The sequence below is a fragment of the Primulina eburnea genome, chromosome 5, assembly GCF_022965805.1.
Source record: "Primulina eburnea isolate SZY01 chromosome 5, ASM2296580v1, whole genome shotgun sequence".
Lineage (NCBI taxonomy): Eukaryota > Viridiplantae > Streptophyta > Magnoliopsida > Lamiales > Gesneriaceae > Primulina > Primulina eburnea.
This window is the reverse complement of record NC_133105.1, coordinates 6,869,540-6,890,642: the sequence shown is the minus strand read 5'-3', so window position 1 is coordinate 6,890,642 and position 21,103 is coordinate 6,869,540. Positions and strand designations below refer to the sequence as shown.

General features: G+C 36.4%; 1 protein-coding gene across 7 annotated transcripts in view; it reads left to right on the top strand.

Annotated features, from left to right (window-relative positions):
* The first annotated feature begins 801 nt into the window (after nt 1-801).
* Nucleotides 802-21,103, top strand: part of LOC140832778 (BEACH domain-containing protein B) — a 59,162-nt gene continuing 38,860 nt past the window's right edge. For 5 of the 7 annotated variants that reach the window (XM_073196964.1, XM_073196962.1, XM_073196963.1 and 2 more), the window contains exons 1-7: nt 802-891; nt 1,266-1,490; nt 3,311-3,374; nt 4,073-4,304; nt 5,263-5,409; nt 12,072-12,395; nt 13,852-14,068. In XM_073196964.1, the coding sequence (XP_073053065.1) occupies nt 1,369-1,490; nt 3,311-3,374; nt 4,073-4,304; nt 5,263-5,409; nt 12,072-12,395; nt 13,852-14,068 (1,106 nt within the window). In that variant the 5' untranslated portion in view covers nt 802-891; nt 1,266-1,368. Of the gene's footprint in view, nt 924-1,265; nt 1,491-3,310; nt 3,375-4,072; nt 4,305-5,262; nt 5,410-12,071; nt 12,396-13,851; nt 14,069-21,103 lie in introns of all 7 variants that reach the window. The other 2 variants (XM_073196960.1, XM_073196959.1) reach the window with 2 other exon arrangements.

Below are 21,103 nucleotides of genomic sequence, written 5' to 3'. Positions count from 1 at the left end.
AATTTTATAATTTCAAAGTTGTTGCTTAAGTTCATATTTTTTATTTGTTACGTAGATAGTGCTTGCATGATTTATTTATTTTTACCGAATTTTATATATTATATAATATGATAATTGAGTCCTTGATTTTGTGAGTCAAATCAAATATCAATTTTTAATGTTAATCGGGTGATACTAATACTTTTATTAAGATTTATAAAAATTATTTATATAATTATCTCGAATTCATTTATATAATTATCATATTATTTAATATATAAAAATAAATAAATAAAAGTATTTATTTGATTTTAATTTATACCTACTAGCATATATTTATAACAATCATTTATAAATTGAGGGTAATTAAGTCATTTGTAGTATATTTTATCCTTAAATAAAAATTATCACACCTAATAGAAGTGATATTTTATCCTTCTAAAAAATTATTTATCAAGGACCCATGATATTATCATGAGCTTTTTAAAAATGTACCAAACATGGGATAAGGAGGATTATTTATCAATCCCTCCCTTATCCCATGAACCAAAAACTATGCCTAAATGTCTAGTTTATCAAAATCCGATAAATTTTTTCCTTATAAAAAAAAATCGGCTACTTTTTTCTTAATTTCCTCTTAATGAATTTTACCCTTTTTATTTCATAAAAAATTATTTAATAAAAGTGCAACTTATTCAGATATAGTAGAAATATTATAATATATTTTCTCTGTTTTATTTAAAGTTGACTTTTTGACTGCACTCCAATTTGATTTAGATAGTGATTAACTAGTAATTAACGTTAATATAAGCTTAACAATTTTTGAAGCTTTCTAAGAAAATCCTCATTTTCAGATCTTAATTCCCCAAACCTCTGGCGTTAGGGTTCCGCTGAGCGCTTTGAACCAGCAAGGTACGTATCATTTCTTCATCCCGAATCATTTAGTGAGTGATTGCTGTTATTTATCCACTTGCCGCCATCGTTAAAAAGATCCCGGAGAAATGATTTTGCAGTAAAATTTCGATGTATACCTTTATTGGATTAACTCTGACCGCTGTTTGTTTAATTTGGTAAATTTACACCCGAATGATGAATGTATACTGGACTTGGTTTCAACTATAATAATCTATGTTTTTTCCCGGGTTCATTTAATGAGTTGGCGAGGAAGGGAAAATTGTTCTCCTCGATTCTACTTTTTTATCCTCCATTTTATGCAAATTTTGCTCTGGATCATGGCTCAATGCAGTATCAGTGCTTATATGTTTTTAATTTTTCTCCCTTGTTAGTTGTACAGAGGTTCTTGGATATTGAAAAAGCCATGGTAGATCGCAATAATTGGTCACTAAGTATTCAAACGTGGCCATAGTATTTGGGTGGTGTGACAGAGTCATGAACATAGTCAAGGGTGTAGCTGACCTTATTCGGAGGACTTCAAGTGGCCAAAGTGGGGAATATAGTTCAAGCTTACCATCGGGGAGGTTTTCTCCCCCTACCACGACAATCTGTTTCAGGTACTTATTTTTGTTACGGTTCCTTTTGTTATTTTTTTTATGCTGTATCAATAAGCTCGTAATCACTTTGTCAATTTTTAATTTTTTCACCTGAGCTGAAAAAATGGAACAAAAAGACAAATGAAATATTTAACGGTGGATATGGAGTCCTTGGTATCCTTGTTGGGGCATAAGCTGCTCATGTATTTAAGAGAGAAAAGTTGTCTCACAATCAAGTCATTTCTACCTCGCACTTTGTTAGCTGTATGTGTGTTAACTGATTTAAGTTTCTTGATGGCTGAGTTTAATTTGCAGTTATCTTTATTTTCAATATGTTAAGTATGAGCCATTTATTGTATAGATTTAGTTTTTGCTTGAGAAAGTTACATGACGAATCATTTTACCCTAATTGTATCTAAAATTGGTTTTGCCTGAAAGTTAGGCCTAATGTTTCATTTTTCACTTAGCTTGGGTTTGACTTCTGAGCCTCTCATGCCAGAAATATTACTTGAGCACTAGAAGACTGTGGAAATACTGGTCTGGGTTAAGCCTGGTGGCCAGAGGGTTCAAGATCTTGTATAATTTTTGCAAATATGCTTTTTTCTCCTACTTCGCTAAAAGAGAGTGGAAATACTGGTCTGGGTTAAGCCTGGTGGCCAGAGGGTTCAAGATCTTGTATAATTTTTGCAAATATGCTTTTTTCTCCTAGTTTTTTTGATAAGAAACATAATATTATTAATATATGATTGTTTACATTACAAGAAGTGGACTAGTGGTCCACTGCCACGAAATAAAAAATCATTCATTTAACAATACACATAAGATCAATCTCTTAAAAGATCAAATATAGATAAGCCCTGAAACTCTTTATCCGCTCGAATCCAGTTTGCTATTGTGAACTTGATTTTTTCCCAACATTCTTCCGTGCTGTCTTCCAAATCTTCAAAAATTCTTCTGTTCCTCTCTAACCAAATTGCCTAACAAATTCCATGGATCACCACTCTCCAATTTTTTTTACCTGTTTTGCCAAGCATATTTCCAAGATCCGTAGTAAACAAATCTTGAGTTGTTTTCGGTACGACCCAAAACCATTCTCATTTCTTCCAAAGCCTTAATCCACAAGCATGAGTGAACTTACAATGAATGAGCATATGATATTGTGTTTCCACATCCTTACGACACAACACGCACCAATTGGGACAAAGAGCACATTTTCTCCTAGTTCATTTGAATGGTTGAATCTTTCTACTGGTCCTCTTTACTAGTCTGGAATTTTTTAATGAGTTTTTTGGATCGTAAGGCAGGGATTCATTGCTTTCTTTTTCCAAAATCTTATGTTGAGAGGTATTTTAAATTTCTTTTTGGTTTGGTTCGGCCAAGGAGATATGATTTTGCCTTAACTTTGTTGATGTACAAACTTTCTGTGGAATTGTTTTGGAACCAATCATTAAGTTCATATTAAGATCCTGTTTATCAAATCCATATTTCCAGTTTCAGATCCTTTTAGGTCAGATTATTCTTAATATGTGGGACATTGTTGGGAATTAAGTAAAGTTTTGCCAAGGTTTTGAATAAATAATCATGATTATATAGAATAATGAGAAATATTAAGATAGTGGTTGAATCACATTCTATCTAAAAAGTTTTGATTTTACTTTAATTTGTAAATATTTACTTTTACATCTATCCCCTAAAACTATAGGTGGGGATTAGGGGATAGATGGTTCATAGGGTAACTGGAATTTGTTTGTTTTTTTTTGCATCCTTGACAAGCTTATTATTCATAGCATTAACTTACAATGAACGTATTTGTTTTTTGGCCTATGCTTTGCTTTCACTAGTGAGGCTGGTGACGAGGCAATATTGAAGGTGCTTTGGATAAACTATGCAAAAGCTGTTAATGAGGTATGGTGTATAGAGATGATTGTGATGATGACGTTGTTACTTTCTATTTGATAGTTATGTAGTAGCTGTTTTTGAATATCACACATTGTTTTCTTTTTGTGCATTTTTGTTGTCGTGGTCCGTGGATATGTTTTACTTAAGTGAAGCCATCTTCTTTTTCAAGGCCTAAAATCTTTATCAACTGTTTTATTCTATTTTGTCATATTAAGACCTACATACTGTGATGTAACTAATGTTAAAAGGGATAGAAAGCTTCCTGTGGGGGATCATGCGATAGCTTCACGATCAGGGCTGGTGTGCCAAATTATGTTGATATCAGTAGAAGGTTTATGGTACCAGTACTCTGTAGCTCTACATACAATCTAACCTTTGATTGATCTTTTTTTTTTTTTTTGATTGGAAACATGATTTTATAACCTTCGATTGATCTTCAGTCCTCAGCATATCCAACATGTTATTTTTTAGTATTTCAAACTACTGATATATTATGGATATATCTTGGAAATGTAGTTTAACCATTTTCAGAATGGATAACTGTCCTTTCATGAAAGATATTGTTCATTCTTTGGAAGAACCAAAGAAATATTTTGTGGCTACAAATCTCTCTCGTAATCCTGGAAATAATCCATCCTTGCCAGTGAAAATGTGATGCAAAGGCTTGTCTATATGGTTATGCCCTTTTTTTTGCTCATGCTCAGGTGGAAAAGAGGAAGTTATTCCATATTTTTCTCAAGCAATTCTTGATCGTATTCCGGAACTGGAGACCAATCAATTTCGGGCAACCTCCTGGACAAGCTCACAATTCTCCACCTGTTGATTCCTCTCAAAGGATTGGTGATGTGGTGGTTGGATGTTACTTTGGCCATCCTATTGAAATTATATTGACGTTGATAGAAGAACTTTCCCAAATTACGATATTGCTTGCCGACAGTAAGTTGGTCACAATCTACTTTACTGCGATTGAAAGTATGTTTTTTTTAATAGGAAACCAAAAAGCGGACAAGAAGTCCACACACTATGTTGATGCCGCTGAGTTAAAAGATTTCATTCCCATCAACATTTACCTCTTGTTTTCTCGTACTCCATGAAAAATGGGATTCTTCTTTCTGTTACTTTTTGAAGTAGGCCCTGATGGAAATTGCACTTGTAATCTTCCATGCACTCAATTAGAAGTTACCAGAAAATCAATTTTCAGCAGGATTGTTTTTAGTCAATAATTTTAAGTAATACAGAAGAGCTTTGGATGCTAAATGGGATCAAATTATGGTAGAACTTCTTAAAGTAATTATCCACGCATACTAGTCTTTCCAGTGTTCTCGTTTTTTCAGTTTAGTTTCACTTCTGTATGCTAAACATTTCCTATCTTTTATGCTGTACATGCAAATCGACAAGTTGCTTTGTCACAAGTAAATATTGCAACAGATAAGGAACTATGATTATATATTGTGTCATTCCTTATTGCCTTATAAAATTGTTGTCTACGTCTCCCTTGCTGCTCACTTTCGCTTTCTTCTCTAGGTTCATAAACTGTTTCAGATCAATATAATTTTATATGTTACGTGCTTTTTTCTAGTTTGCGGACCACTTGTCCGTTTTTTGTAATTAAAAGCTTTTAATTATTTAATATAATATCGCTACCTATTAAAAATTTAAAAATAAATAAATTTGCAGGCAATTTGTAATCTGTAAAATAACCTCTATTATTTCTCAAATGGAACTTTAAATTTTCCCAAAACTATATATCTTCTTATTTTGATTAATTTTTGGTTTTTAAATTGTTTGGTAGGGTTTTTCTCAAAATGTCATTATTTTGATTGGTTGGATTTGATATCTTTCTACTTTTTGTTCTAAAAGCTCTTATTTGAAATTTACACGCGATTAACTGCAGACCAACTAAGCATTTCGACATGCGTGAACATGACAAGTGAATCATGGTTGGTGTTAGATGCTTTGACTGTCGTGACACTGTCAATTTATAACTGCAAAGTTTTTGGGTATCATTCTGGGATTCAAAAGCTCACAGCATTGATGAAAGGTAAATTCTCTGTGTTCGAACGAATTCAAGAATTCCTTTATTTTACTGTCAAAATTTGCATCAAGTTTGTTTCTTATTGCCAGTTTATTTTTGTCAAAGATGGAAATTAGTGAATGTGGCATTTTTAAAGATCTTATTTTCTCAAGTGTTTTTTTTCTCCAGAACTTTTGCATCATGCTATGCCGTTTCAGGTTTGAATGAATAACACAATATGTTAAGTAAATAAGACATTATTCATTATGCTGGCTGTTCCCACCTATTGCAACGTTGGAGTGTGCAAACTCTGAGTTTGATGATATAATCTGGGGAATTTTACTCCACCCAACCTTAAATCAGTGTTCCATTTATTATAGAAAACAATCAAACTGTACAATTGGTTACTATATTTGTTGTTGATTAATCTACATTTTTCATTTGACAAAAGATTTAAATCAAATGCAGCACATGATATCTAATATTATTCATAGTTGTTAAAGGCGTAAAGGGGTCCTTGAGCCTCAGGCACAAGGCGAGGTGCGCGCCTCATCGAAGCAAGACACTACTAATGTTTTAGAAACATATATTTATTTACTACTATTATATGACAATTTTTTTTTTGATAGGAAACATATTATATTAATATCAAAATGAAATTACAATACAATAAGCGGGTAAGAAATCCGCTCTACATAAGATAATAAATGTAAGTAATTTCTCCACTAATTTGTCATGTCAATCAATTTAGATTCTAGTTTAAGGCTGATCGAAAATTTAGATCCTAGTTTATGGCTGCTATCTATCTATGTATGCAATTTTTGAATATTTTAGGAAATAAAACCTCAATTAATTGTTTTTAAAGGGAAAATATATGACTTTCCTCAGGCGCACACAAGAAAAGCTTACGGCACGCCTGGGCTCGCCCGAGTAAACCTTTGCGCCTAGGTGCATACCCAGGTGCAACGATCTCGCCTGGTGGATAGGCCAAGGGGCGCTTGCCTTTTACAACTATAATATTATCTGATGGGTTACAGATTAGTTGAGGTAGGCTTTTGGACCGCCGCCGATTGATCCAAGAAGCAATGTGTACTCCATGAGTCAGTTAGAATCAGTAGGGAGTGGCATAGAATGGACCATTTTATTTGCATCTTTTGTGCGCCATGAGTGCCTGTAATGGCATGGATAGAAATCTCGGGATCCTCTTCCGATTTGTCCTTTGAATCCTCTTCTGATAACATCTCATTCATCCACACCCTCAATCCAAAATAATTTCTTACATGAGTGGCCGGGTTACGTACAATTAATTGCATTTATAACATAAGCCCTTTGCTTGACGCACTTCTATTTTTGAGTAGTTTAACCTTCTGACATATTGGTCTGGGGATGAGACAGTAGATATCACATTAAGGCGAGGTTCCCTAGCGTGTGTTTCATATAGTCTAGCAATACATATCGCCTTAGCCAAACTAAATGGAACATGTATGATTACTTCCACTGCCATTCTTGCAACCCACAATAAAAGGCTCAACTTCGTGATCCTTGGTTAAGGAATCAGTCTTGTATAGCAGTGGAAGATCGTCAGTTGGACGAGAAGGAGGCAAGGGACAAAGGTATGTTCTTTTAGCAAATGAGAGAAGGAAAGCCAAATGTGCCCTAGAAGATTGTTTTTGGAAAAAAAAAACCAAATGGATAGGCCAAAAGGCAAAGGTCAGAAGGATGAGTGAGGGAGATGTAATACAAAATTCTTACATCCGTTAATCAGCATAAGAGTAGGTCAATTATCAATAAATTGGAACATCTGATGGGTTGGTGATTTAAGATGGTGAGCAGATTGAGATTCTTCTGAAAGATTTCTTCAGAAATTTGTTCGGTAAGACCGATGACGAGGGTTGGGGTATAGAAGGCATAGAATGGAGCACTATTGATAGAGATTCTAGGATAGAGCTTGAGAGACCTTTTTCAGAGGAGGACATTAAGAGAGCAGTTTTAGAGAGTGATGAGGCAAAAACCCCGGGCTCAGATGGTTTCACAATTGTAGTCTACCAGGTGCGTTAGGACATAATAAAAAAGGATTTCTTGAAGGTTTTCAATGAATTTTTTGAGGGGGTGTTATCAATGGCATCACTAGTGAGGTTTAGAAGAGGGTTGAATGATGTTGAGTTGGGTGAGTTCACTTCCCTTGTAGGTCTCTTAGAGTCAGCTTCTTTGAGTGTGGGTTCTGTCGATGTCAGGGTTTGGTTAGGGGATTCATCGGGCGTCCTTTTCTGTCAGTTCTCTGTACTATTCTTTCTTTAACAGTCCTAATACTTTGTCATTCCCTTATTTCACTAACATATAGAAAGTACCGATCCCACAAAAGGTAAAGGTTTTCTCTTGGATAGTGGACCCTCGGCAGATTGCAAACTTGTGACAGGATACAGAAGAGACAACCAAGTAATTCTATAAGTCCACAATGGTGCTGCTTATGCAAGCAAAGTGAGGAGGATCAAGAACATCTGCTGCTACACTGTTCTTTCACGAGGGGAATCTGGAGTAAGGTTATGCAGCACCTGGGATTCGAGTGGGTTTTCCCGGCACTTTCTAGAGATTTGTTCGTAATGGAAAACGGTTTACTCAACGGAAGGGGAAAAAGGACTTTCTGGTACATCATCGTACATTGCACATTTTGGACAACATGGATAGAGCGCAATAACAGAATTTTCAACGACAAAGGAGACTCGATCGACGAACTATGGGAGAAATTAAGATTCAGGGTTGCCAAATGGACAACTACTGTGTCGGTGTTTCGACATTTATTGTTATCTGATTTAGTTAGGGATTGGTGTTTTATGTACGTATGAGTTTGTTCTAGTTAGTCAATCGGTGGTTGGACTGTGGATTGCTCATCCACGGGAATTGTAATCTCAACTAATATTAATCTAATAAATTCATAGTTTCCTATCAAAAAAAAAAAAAAATGGCATCACTAGTGAAACATACATATGTTTGAACTTTGATCCCTAAGAAACAAGAATATGTTAAAATAAAATATGATCGTCCAATCAGTTTGGTCTCGGCCTTTATAAGATAATTGCTAAAGTGTTCTCCCTGAGATTAAAGAAAGTAATGCCCTTCACAATAACAGACACTCAAAGTGCTTTTGTCGAAGATATATTAATTCTAAATTGTCGCCTTCTGGCAAACAAGTTGGTGGAGGAATTTAGGTGGAAGAAAAGGAGTGGATGGGTTTGTGAAGTTGATTTTGAGAAGGCTTATAACGATGTTGATTGGAGTTATTGGATTTTGTCATATTAAGAAGGATTTGTTGAGCATTGGAGAAAATGGATCAAGGGTTGCCTTTCGAGTGTGTCTTTCTTGATACTTATTAATGGTAGGCCTAGGGTAAAATTTAAGGGTGAAAAAGGAATTCCCCATTCCTTTTTAATTTGGTCGCTGATGTGTTTGGCAGATTGGTCGTCATGGCAAAGGCAATCAACCTTATCCAGGGTTTGGAAGTAGGCAGAGAGAGGGTACAGATCTCCCATATCCAGTTTGCGGATAATACTTCTTTGTGAAGAATGATAGCCATTTGAGATTTTTGGTGGAGAGTTTGCACTCATTTTATTAAATGTCACAGTTAAAGGTCAATCTGGAAAAAGTGCCTTATTGGGGCTTAACTGCGAAGAAGAGTAAGTGTTGGGAAGATTGATAGACAAAGCTAAGGAATCACAACTTTTAAAGGGGATAGAGGTTGGCAAAGAAATGGTTGAGATATCTCATATCCAGTTTGCGGATGACACGCTATTTTTCGCAAAGAACGACGAACACATAACTTTCTTGGCACAAGTGGTGCGTTCATTTTGTGATATTTCGGGTTTAAAAATCAATTGGGAAAAGAGTGCACTGTTGGGAATTAACCGTGAAAGTGACCAAGTCGAAAGGTTGGCAAGACTTGTGGGATGTGGTACAGAGTCATGGCCTATTACTTATTTGGGTGTACCTTTGGGAGGTAATCCTTTGAAAGCAACATTCTGGCAGCCGGTGGTTGCTAAAATGTCCAGAAAATTGGCCACATGGAAGAAAGCATTTTTGTCAAAAGGGGGTAGATTAACTTTGATACTTTCGGTTTTGAATTCCATGCCCGTTTATTACATGTCATTATTCAAGGTTCCAAAATCTGTTGAGGCATCGCTGGATAAGATATCAAGGGATTTTTTATGGGACGGGATGGATGGAGAGAGTCATTTTCATTTGGCCGCATGGGATCAAGTTTGCAAACCAAAGGAAAGAGGTGGATTGGGGATTTCTAAAATCAGTTTCAAAAATACAGCATTGCTTGGGAAGTGGTGGTGGAGATTTTTTCGAGAAGAGGGCACATTGTGGAAAAAAATTATTGTGAGCAAATATGGGTTACAAGAAAACGGTTGGGATGCGGGTTTGGCAAGAAATGTAACATACCGATGCCCATGGAAATTTATTTCTCGGATACACCCAACTTTTAATAACTTGATTTTAAAAAAGGTGAGAGGAAGGAATAAGGTTAGATTTTGGGAGGACAATTGGGTGGGCGACTCTTCTTTCAAGTTTTGTTTTCCTGCTTTATTTCAGCTTTCTTCTTGTCACAACTTGCCCATCTCTTCTTATGCTCATTTCGAGGGCTCAAATAGCGACCACTCTTGGGATTTTCACTTTAGGAGGGGAGTGAGAGACGTGGAGATTGATCAGCTCACACAGTTATTAGAAGTTTTAGAGCCGGTTAGATTAGTCGAGGGGGTGGATGATTTTATTCAGTGGAGAGGGGACTCGTCGGGTTTGTTCTCTGTTAGTTCTTTCTATGACTCATTTTTCTATTCCAACCTTCATCCAAAATTTCAACTCTTTGATGCAATCTGGAGAGTTCCTGTTCCTAGTAAGATTCAGTTTTTTTCTTGGTCAACAACTCTAGGTAAGCTACCGACATCGGAGATGATTCAAAAAAGATGCCCCGGGCTTGCGTTGTGTCCAAATTGGTGTGTTCTATGCAGAAACGACTCAGAGTCTCAGGATCACATGTTCATTCACTGTCCACTTTCGACTTCTTTATGGATTAAAGCTTTGCAGGAGTTGCGGTTGTTTTGGGTTACGCCAAAATCAACCAAAGACTTATTCTTCATGGATTTGGGACGGACAACAGGCAAGAGAGGAGGAAAATTTTGGCGAGTTGTGGTTCAATGTATATGCTGGACAATTTGGTTGGAGAGAAACCAGAGAATCTTTGAAGACAAAGAAACAGACGTCAACAAATGCTGGGAGAAAATCAAGCTTAATGTCGCCACCTGGATTGGAATTAACAAGGAGTTTAGAAATGTATCGGTTTTTGATTTGATTCGACAATGGGATTTTGTGTATCACTTGATCACTAGTGTGATATAATGTGTAATTAGGAAGGTCATCTGCTATAATCGATGACTTTTGTAATCTTTTTAATCACTTAAATTAATATTTTGTTTCCTATAAAAAAAAAAGGTTTAGCTAATGATATTGGTTATGGGAGAGAGTCTTGGCCCATTAGATATTTGGGGGTTCCATTAGGCGGGAACCTATTAAAAGTCGTTTTTTGGAGCCAGTTCTTTCCAAGATGTCCAAGAAGTTAACAAGTTGGAAGAAAGCATTTCTGTTTAGAGGGAGTAGATTGACTTTGATCTTAGCTCTGCTTAATGCTTTTCTATGTACTTCATGTCTTTATTTAGGATTCCCCGGGGAGCAGGGGAAGCCATGGATCATGAGGGGATTGTTTGTGGGATAGATCGGACGGGGATCAACATTGTCATTTGGTCGCTTGGGACCAAGTTTGTAGACCAAATCATTTGGTCGCTTGGGACCAAGTTTGTAGACCAAATGAGCGAGGGGGCCTGAGTATTGGTAACATTTGTTTGGAGAACAGGGCGTTACTGGGAAAATGGTGGTGGATATTCTCCTGAGAGAGAGAGAGAGAGAGTTGTTATGGAAGAAGATTGTCGTAGCAAATACGAGTTACAGGATATTGAGTGGGATGCGGGTCTGGGGAAAATCTTGCGAGGAGTGCAACCTTTACGAGTCCCTAGAAATTTATTTCTAGGATTTATCCGGCTTCTTTCGGTCAGTGAGTGCTGTTGTTAAAAAACTAACATGCAAGATTGGAATAATTGCATATATGCTCCAATTTGAGCGGAAATATTTGAAATCTTGTTTTAATTGGGTTGCGAGACGTTATGACAGTGGACTACTAGTCCACTGATGTACTCCTTTTACTTTATTATTAATAATATTTAATCGTTTCCTATCAAAAAAAATATTTTCTTCGTATTTGGAAAGTTAATCACATCTTTATTTGTTTAATTAATAAATTCCTGATTTGTAGCTGCATAAATTCCATTGATTAGTTCATTTGTTGTCTATTTTTCTCTTACTTTTTATAAGTTTCAGCTGATGTTATTAAATGAAATGAACAATTTTTTTTTTAAAAATTAATCTTAAACCTCTCAATCAAATTTTAGAGAATCATGTGGATGAATATGTTGAATCTTAATCCAGATGAAGTATTCCTTTCACGACGCTATTGTTGTCATCTTAAACAATTCGAAGTTTTAGCATCTGTTTTGGTTGCTTTCATTCTTGGAGAAATTGGAGAAACTTTGAGTTTTGACATATAACTTGCTTAAGGCTTACTCATTGCTTATTTTTCCCAGCTGCTGTCGTTGTCCTCAGGACTATTACCAGTGCACTTTCAGTGGATGAAATTTTGTCAAGTTCCGTTGTAGATAATGCTGGAATTTTGCAGAAGATTCTTGTTTATGTGGTATCTGTCATTTGCAATTTTGTTGATATACATCCTATAATGGATGAAGCAGTGCAGTTAGAGAGCACCAACATGGAATCAGGTTCAAGGGTTGGTGAAATGTCACCAAACCCTTCTACTGTTTTAAAATCTCCGCATGCGGAAACTATCTTATTTTGGCACCAAACAACAGTGATATCAGTGATGGAGGCTGGTGGTCTTAATTGGTTATCAGGTGTGGCATACTCTTTAGGCATCCGAATTGTTTTCCAGCTCGTCCAATTAACTGAAATTTGCTCAATGTCAACTGAATTTTGAGGATTATGATCTGTATTGGTTGCCAATTCTTTTACAGCATGCTGAAATGGGAACAACAAGAATTAGGAATTAGATATACAAACAAGCTACATTGTTTAGCTTAGTGAAGTCTGTATACATAAGCTGGAACGCTGATATTTTCTTGCCACACCACATCAACGACAAACTTCTGAAAGAAAGAATTTAGAATAAGCCAGCACTGTAAATGGGGAGTATTTATACCTGTCAACCCACTTCTCCTCTTAACAAATAAAACCTATTTCTGTTCTGAAGAATTTGGGAGTTGGGCCAGAATTCCAAGTATTTGAATAATGTTTCTCGCTTATAGTGTTATTCTTAAAAAAAAGGTGTTCTATCGATTGATTTGGGTGTAATTTTGCAAATTATTCTCTCTGGCTTTGATTCTCTATTAATTGGTCCCTATACCATGCTGACAGCCTCATCTGAAATGGTGGCCCTTTTGTACCTCACCGACTAGCATGTTCCATAAAGTTAATACCACTTGTAGTAGATGCCTATGCAATTATTCAAATGACAGAGGTCTTATTGTGACTGTGCCTGACATGGGGCTGTTGAATATTAAAATTCGAATAATTTGTTTCTGCCTAACATTGGGCCTTTGAATATTAAAATTTGAATAAATTTGTTTCTTGAATCTTTTGTCTGTCTTATGTGCTTATATTCATCATATTTGTTTTTGCTATCCATTTTTTGCTTTGGTTCACAGTCCCTGGTTGATCTAGACACTGTTTTCGTGAAATTTTTCGGCTCAAAGTTTGTTGTAAATCTAAGGATGTTGCATTCTTCTTTTTCATTTGCACGATGTTTGTGTCTTTTGGAATGTCATATGTTGATGATAATAACTTTATATATTACTAAGATACAAGTGAGACCAACCTCCCAGAAACTACTCCATACGTCTCCAATTTTGAATATATATATATATATATATATATATATTTTAACATTATTATGTTTATTAGGTTTACAAGAGTATGAGTAGTTGAAACTTTTGACTAACAAGGCAGTTCCGTACGAGAATATTAGAACAAGTATAATATTAGGTGTCAAACTTGGGTTTCAACACTGTTGTGCGGATTGCTTATCCGCTGTTGTATTAGGTATTATCTTTATAATAAATTAATGTTTCCGTTCAAAAAAAAAAAAAACTGCTTCAACCGAGTGCAAAGACTCTTTTGTTTATTCATGTTGCAGTTTGCCCTAATATATGCTGTTCCTAATCAATTGCTTTTCTGCATATCTTTTCTGATTCGTATTTCATGTTTTATGTACTTGTAACAACTTTTTATAATATATTAAATCATAGTTTCTGATAAAAAAAAGAGTATATTCACACTTCTAATCTATATCAGAGATAATGCGCGTGATGAGGAGATTGAATATGAAGGAACAATGGATAGATATGTCCCTTCAGTTCTTGACTCTCAGGGCTCTTCGATCTGCTTTGGCTAATAATCCACGTGGTCAAAATCATTTTCGAAGCATCGGAGGTTTGGAAGTTATTTTGGATGGATTAGGAGTTCCGTCGATAGACAGTTTGGTAGTTAATTCATCAAGACCTGATGGGAGGTAATCTTTTTGGATGTTTTGAAGCACATGCTTACCATTACGTCTCATGCTTTTGGGTTTCCTTATTGCGACAGTACCAACTGTTGGAACTTTGCCAGCCAAAATTTATAGCATAAACTCATGCAGTTTTATTTTGCAGTTGAGGTTTTTTTATTTATCATTATCTATTTTTATAAACGAAAGCAGATAACTCACTGTTAGTAAATTCATTTGTCAGTCCATTGTCATGAAGCTGACAAAGAACAAATATTGCTAACATAAATTTATTCATTATGGTTTACTCTAGTGATGAGGTCTTCTTGCAATTATTGGTAGGTAATGGCAATGGGTCAGGTCCACTAGGACCCAAGACCCGGACCCAAGACCCGACCCGTTAAAATTTTGGAAGACCCATACCCGCCATGACCTGTTAAAAGTTAAATCCATACCCTACCCGACAGACAATATGAGAGGCTCGTAACTCGTAATAGTTATTAACATGTAATTCGATTAGAGTTGATTAATGACAACATAAAAAAAAGTTAAAATTTTCCTCATAATAAGTCCAAAATATGACAACCTTGACTATTCTTGAAAATAGTATAATATGGATTATCTTCTACTCCATCACAATATAAAGTATGTCCACACAAAACTACACCAAATAAAGATACAAACAACTCATATTATCGGGTCATGCCCAAGTATATATATATATATATATATATATGTATATATATATATAGACATGAATATAACTGGGATGTACGTCTCAAACATCTCTACTCAAATGTGACTCCCTCCAGAAGTACCTTCTATGGTCTTCTGATAACCTTCGGAACCTGCCGTTATCCACAACAAAGACAATAACAACTCTCCTTGAGAGTGAGCAAACGCTCTATATGGAACAACCATGATAAATACGACAATATATGCAAAATGATATATGATATGTATATGTAAAATGATATATGATATGCAATGCATGCGTGTTGTGATGGTATCATGTCATTCACCCATCCATTGAGCGTATATCAAAATCAATCGAATCACTGTCAAATCATCAAAGTTTGAGCAAACAAACAAGCCTTAGGCAAGTATAAGGGAATTTCTATATGATAGCCTCGACAAGACAAGACGCCATCAATCCCAAATCTCGACCTATCAAGTATCAATCATGGGTGTCTCGTATGGCTATATCTTTACGGGCCACATAATGCCAGTCATAGTATTGTGTTCTAACCTCTGAATCAATCAAAATCTAATGATATCAAGGTATCCAAAGATCATAGCTAAACGTATATGTCGTGCATCGATATTTATTTTATACATCGATCTACCGATTCTGTTTGTCATGTATGCCACATAGTTCAAATAAGGCATATAAGAACATAATTTAGTTAAGCATATATCAAATGATACATATATCTGTCTTATATTACTCTCTCTTAACATTTCTTATTTCTTCCTTTTGTTTCTTTGTGTGGTTTTAATACAAAATATTGATCAACACAATCTACAATTCAATACTATTTTCTTGTTAGTAATATTCGATCTTTTGCAACGAAATTTTACCACAAAGAGATGATTCACTACAATAATTATTAACTCCCTAAAACCGAGCATACCAGTTCATATTTGTTTTCTTCCCTTGTTATTATTTATTTATTTATTTATTTTTTGTGATATTATTAGTTTATTAAAAGAACTCTTCATTATGTCAAGACCAAGTAATTCATAGGATACATGCATACTATCAATTCAAGCTCAAAATTTTAGATTACTTCAATTATAGGCTGAATTTCTACTTGTAATTGTGTCAAAACCAAAACAAAATCGAATCAGTATGATAAAAATTCCACTTATTTTTAACCTAATTCAACTCGGATTATTTCACAACTTTGGATTCAAACAATTTTTTATTCATAACCATCAAGGAGAATGAATATATATTTATATGAGAACACATAAATATACCTCCCTTTGAAGTTACTGATTCGAGGTATCTGAACCTGTTTGTGATTTGGAAATTAACTTAGCTTAAGTTCGAACCCTGAAGATTAAGGGTTAGATAGTGTCAGTTTGCAGGAGGGAATTCAAGATTCTAGAGTGTGGTTGGGTGACGTTTCGGGGATTTTTTCTGTCAGATCTTTCTACGATTCCTTCTTTCCTACTTCTAATTTTCCATTACTCAGTTCTTACACAAATATTTAGAAAGTTCCTGTCCCACATAAGATAAAGATTTTCTCGTGGATCGTGGGACATGTATTCTCTGGAATTCAATCATCTTTTTTCAATCACTCTTTTAAGCTTCAGTGTCTTCTTCCTGCGTCCTTTTCATCTTTGGGGCTGCATAGTAGTTTTTTAGGAGGGGGGGATCTTAAGATCGATGAAAAGCCGGGTTACGAAAAAGAAATCCTTGTCATGGAATCGACGGGTTATAGAGGTAAGTGTGGAGGTAGTAATGAGGCGACACATTCAAGTGAAATTCGTGAGGAAAGGATTAAAAAGACGGTGGGGAACTTGAGCAGAGAACTACAGAGGTTATATTGTGGTATCAACTATGAGCGAGGTTCTACTTCCAAGGGTTACAAAGTTTCGTTATGAAAATACTATCATGGAACATACGAGGTGGAGGGGCAGCAACTAGGAGAGAATTAATAAAGAGTGTAATACGAACTGAGAAACCAGAGGTTGTTGTATTACTGGAAACAAAAAGAGATCGGGTGGATAGGCAATTTATAACTAGCATTTGGAAATCGAGATTTGTGGATTGGGTATGCTTACCGTCAGTGGGAAGAGCGGGGGGCTTTCTAGTTTTGTGGGATCCTAGGGCTGTGGTAGTGGGTGGTAATTTTATTGGTGAATTCTCGGTTTCGATCGAAATTTGTGCAAGTGAGGAAATTAAATGGTGGTTCTCCGCGATTTACGGTCCAGTTAATCCGAGGGAAAGAGAAAATATCTGGGATGAAATAGCGGGTTTGCACTCGATTTGCGGTGACAAGTGGTGTTTAGGAGGAGACTTCAATGTGGTTAGGAATACGAGTGAAAAATTTAATAGCCTTTCCAGAACTACGAGTATGAGATGCTTTGATAGTTTGATTGAGGGACTACATCTAATCGATCCACCACTCCTGAATGCCAAGTACACATGGACCAACTTTAGGACTCAACCGATTTGTTGCCGTCTTGACAGATTTCTAATCACTAAGGGGTGGAAAGATATTTTCAAGAATTACAGACAAAAAGTCCTGCCGAGAATCACTTCTGTTCACAATCCGGTTTCTTTTGACACTTGTACTTTGCGCTAGGGACCAACACCTTTCAGGTTCGAAAATGCGTGGTTGACACATTCCAAGTTCAAAGAGATGGTCAGGGAATGGTGGAATGATGGAATATATCATGGACATTTCCCAGAAAGGCTCGGGACTTACTTATCATGGAGACGCCTATGGCAGACGGAAGAAGGAATACCAGATTCTGGCTCTTGATCGTGCATTGCATCTTTTGGTCTATTTGGTTGGAGAGGAACAGTAGATTGTTTGTGGATTCGGCGGAGTCTCTCGACGAGTTATGGGCAAAGATCAGATTCAGGGTCGCGACGTACGTGGACAACAACGTTACTGGAGTTTAATCATTTATTTATTGCAGATGTGATTAGAGATTGGAATTATGTTTGTTGTTGATTTAGGAACTCTGCTTTAATTCCGTATTTGTATTTAGTTCTTAGGATTACTATACTTTGTAATCCAAATTTCTATTCTAATGAAAATAGTTTCTTATCAAAAAAAGAATGATGGAATATATCAAGGGTGGGAGGGGTATAAATTCATGTCAAAACTGAAAAGAATGAAAGCGGACGTATCGAAGTGGAACAAAGAGGTTTTTGGAGATGTGGGTTTTAAGATAAAGGAGCTGACTAGTGACATTCATAGGCTGGGCGAATTAGAGGCAGCGGGTAGGTGGTCTGAGGCGTTGAAAGATGAAAGAAAAAAATTAAAAGTCAAGTTGGAATTGCACACGTTAAGAAGAACACAAATGCAATGTCAAAAAGGGAAACTCAAGTGGATGAGAGAAAGGGATCAAAACTCTAAATTTTTTCACTCTTTACTCAGTGACAGAAGGAACAAAGCTCTGATTGACATTGTGGAATTGGAAGATGGCTCAAGAGTCACTGAGGACAGAAACATTGAAGATGAGATTCTGAATTTCTATTGCAGCTTGTATATGACTGGAGCAGGGGGGCAGCGAGAATTCGAAGCTGAGGCCGAAGAATTAAGAGGTCTAGATTGGTGTGCAATAGATTTCAGTCAATCACAAGAGTTGGAGGCACCTTTTTCGGAGGAAGAGATCAAAAAGATGGTCTTCGAGAGTGATAGATGCAAGGCTCCGAGTCCAGATGGATTCACAATGGCTTTCTATCAACATAATTGGGACACGGTCAAAGATGATTTAATGAGAGTCTTTGCTGATTTTTTCAAAAGCGGAATTGTTAATGGTGTTACAAACGAAACTTATATTTGCCTTATTCCGAAAAAAAAAGAACCGATGAGAATAAAAGGTTTCAGACCGATTAGCTTGATTACGAGCTTATATAAAATCTTATCTAAGGTTTTGACGATTAGATTGAAAAGGGTCATTAATTCCACAATCGCGGAGAACCAAAGTGCGTTCATTACGGGAAGACAAATATTGGACTGCTGCTTGATTGCTAATGAGGTGGTAGAATTTTATCGAAGAACGAAGAAGAGTCGATGGATGTTCAAAGTGGATTTGGAAAAGGCATGCGATTATGTTGACGGGAAGTTTTTAGATTGTGTATTGATGAAAAAAGGCTTTGGAATCAGATGGAGGAAGTGGATATTGGGGTGTGTTTCCAGCGTTTCCTACTTGATTTTTATTAACGGAAGGCCAAGGGGTAAAATCAAAGGAGAGAGGGGGCTTAGACAAGGGGATCCACTTTCACCTCTTCTTTTCAATTTGGTTGTAGATGTCTTGGGAAGAATGATCGATAAGGGTAAGGTGGATGAAAAAGTTAGAGGATTCGAAGTAGGAAGACAAAAAGTTCAGATTTCTCACCTGCAATTTGCTGATGACACGTTATTTTTCGCAAAGTCTAAACATGATTTGCTGGAAATTGTTGACATACTAAAAAAATTCTGCATGCTCTCGGGTCTAAAGATCAACATGGATAAAAGTATGGTGGTGGGCTTACTCATGGATGATGTGGAAACAGATGCAATGGCTACCACCATCGGCTGTAAGAAAGGTAACTTCCCACTTAAATATCTAGGTGTCCCATTGGGAGGCAATCCTTTGAAGATGGAGTTCTGGGATCCAGTCATTTCGAATATGAAAAGGAGACTAGCAAACTGGAAAAAATCTTTTCTATCTAGGGGCGGGAGACTAACACTAATTAAGGCGGTATTGAGCGCATTGCCTTCTTACTTTATGTCTATATTCAGAGTTCCGAATAAGGTGGGGATAATAATGGAAAGATTGATGAGAAACTTCTTGTGGGATGGACCGGATGGCGAGAAGCATTGTCATGTGGTGAATTGGGATCAGGTGTGCCGTGTGCAAACCGTTAACCAGTGGGGGTTTGGGAGTGGGAAATATTCGTCTAAGAAATAAAGCACTCCTCGGCAAGTGGTGGTGGAGAGGATCAGTGGACATGGTGACTATGTGGAAGAAAGTTATTACTGGGATTTATGGTACGCAAGATAATGGATGGGGTTTGGGTCTAGCTGGAAATTCTACTTTCAAAAGCCCGTGGAAAGGTATTTCTAGATCGTTTCCGGCTTTTCAACGATTGGTTAGGGGAGTTCTTAAAGAGGGGAATATTATTCGTTTTTGGGAAGATGAGTGGGTGGGGGGGGTTCCTTTTCTTATTCGATTTCCTTCATTGTTTGTGATTTCTAGTCTTACTAACAAACCTATCTCATGTTTTGTTGAGAACGTCAGTAGGGAGGGGATGAGTGTTCCACAGTGGGACATACGTTTCAGGAGGAATATGTATGAGGAAGAAGATGCTCAATTCAGTGAGCTATTAGGGGTATTAAACGATGTTCGGTTGGAGACGGGGGTAGACGATTATAGAATTTGGGTGGGAGATTCCTCGGGGAGGTTTTCGGTTAAATCGTTTTACAACTCTTTTTACTCTTCGAGTAATATTTCACCTTTCCCTTATTTTTTGAATATTTGGAAAATACCTGTCCCGCCAAGGATTCAAGTATTCTCGTGGATTGTGGCGTTGGAAAAATTGCAGACTTTTGATGTGTTGCAGAGAAGATGGACAACTAATGCGTTAAGTCCGCATTGCTGTAGTCTGTGCCGCAGCAATGAAGAGAGCCAATATCATCTCCTTCATTGTGCTTTCTCTACACAGATTTGGACCAAAGCTTTTAAGGAGCTGGAACTGGTGTGGGCTATACCGGATAAGGCTAAGGATATGTACACAGTCGAACCGAGCTTGCATAATGGAAGGAAACACTTGCGATTCTGGTTCACCATCGTCCATTGCATTTTTTGGTCCATTTGGATGGAAAAGAATAAACGAATTTTTGAAGATAAGGAGGTGGTGGTTGAAGAACTATGAGACAAAGTCAAATTTAGAGTTGCATGTTGGGTGAAGATTCAGAAAGACTACAAACATCTGAGTGTCTCTCAAGTTTACAGGGACTGGAATTTTGTTCTCGTTTAAGATGTGTTGTACTTGCTTTTAATCTTTCGTATGAGTTTTCTTCTGAGTTAGCGGATGTCTTATCCGCCTTTTGTACCAAACCACTTTTCATCATTAATATTATATGTCTCTTATAAAAAAAATAGTTTCTTATAAAAAAAAGAAGATTACGTAATTGTTTTTTCAATTATTTAAATTCTATAGGTTCTGTGCGATTAGGACTCGGTACAAGATCAATATTAAATGCTACTTCTCGATGAAGAGGAAAAAGGGTAATCTCATCGCGAAATACATCGTAAACTCCTTAGCCACACAAATTATCAGATAAATATGGTTTTTTCTTAGACACATCTACAACATAATTACATAAATAA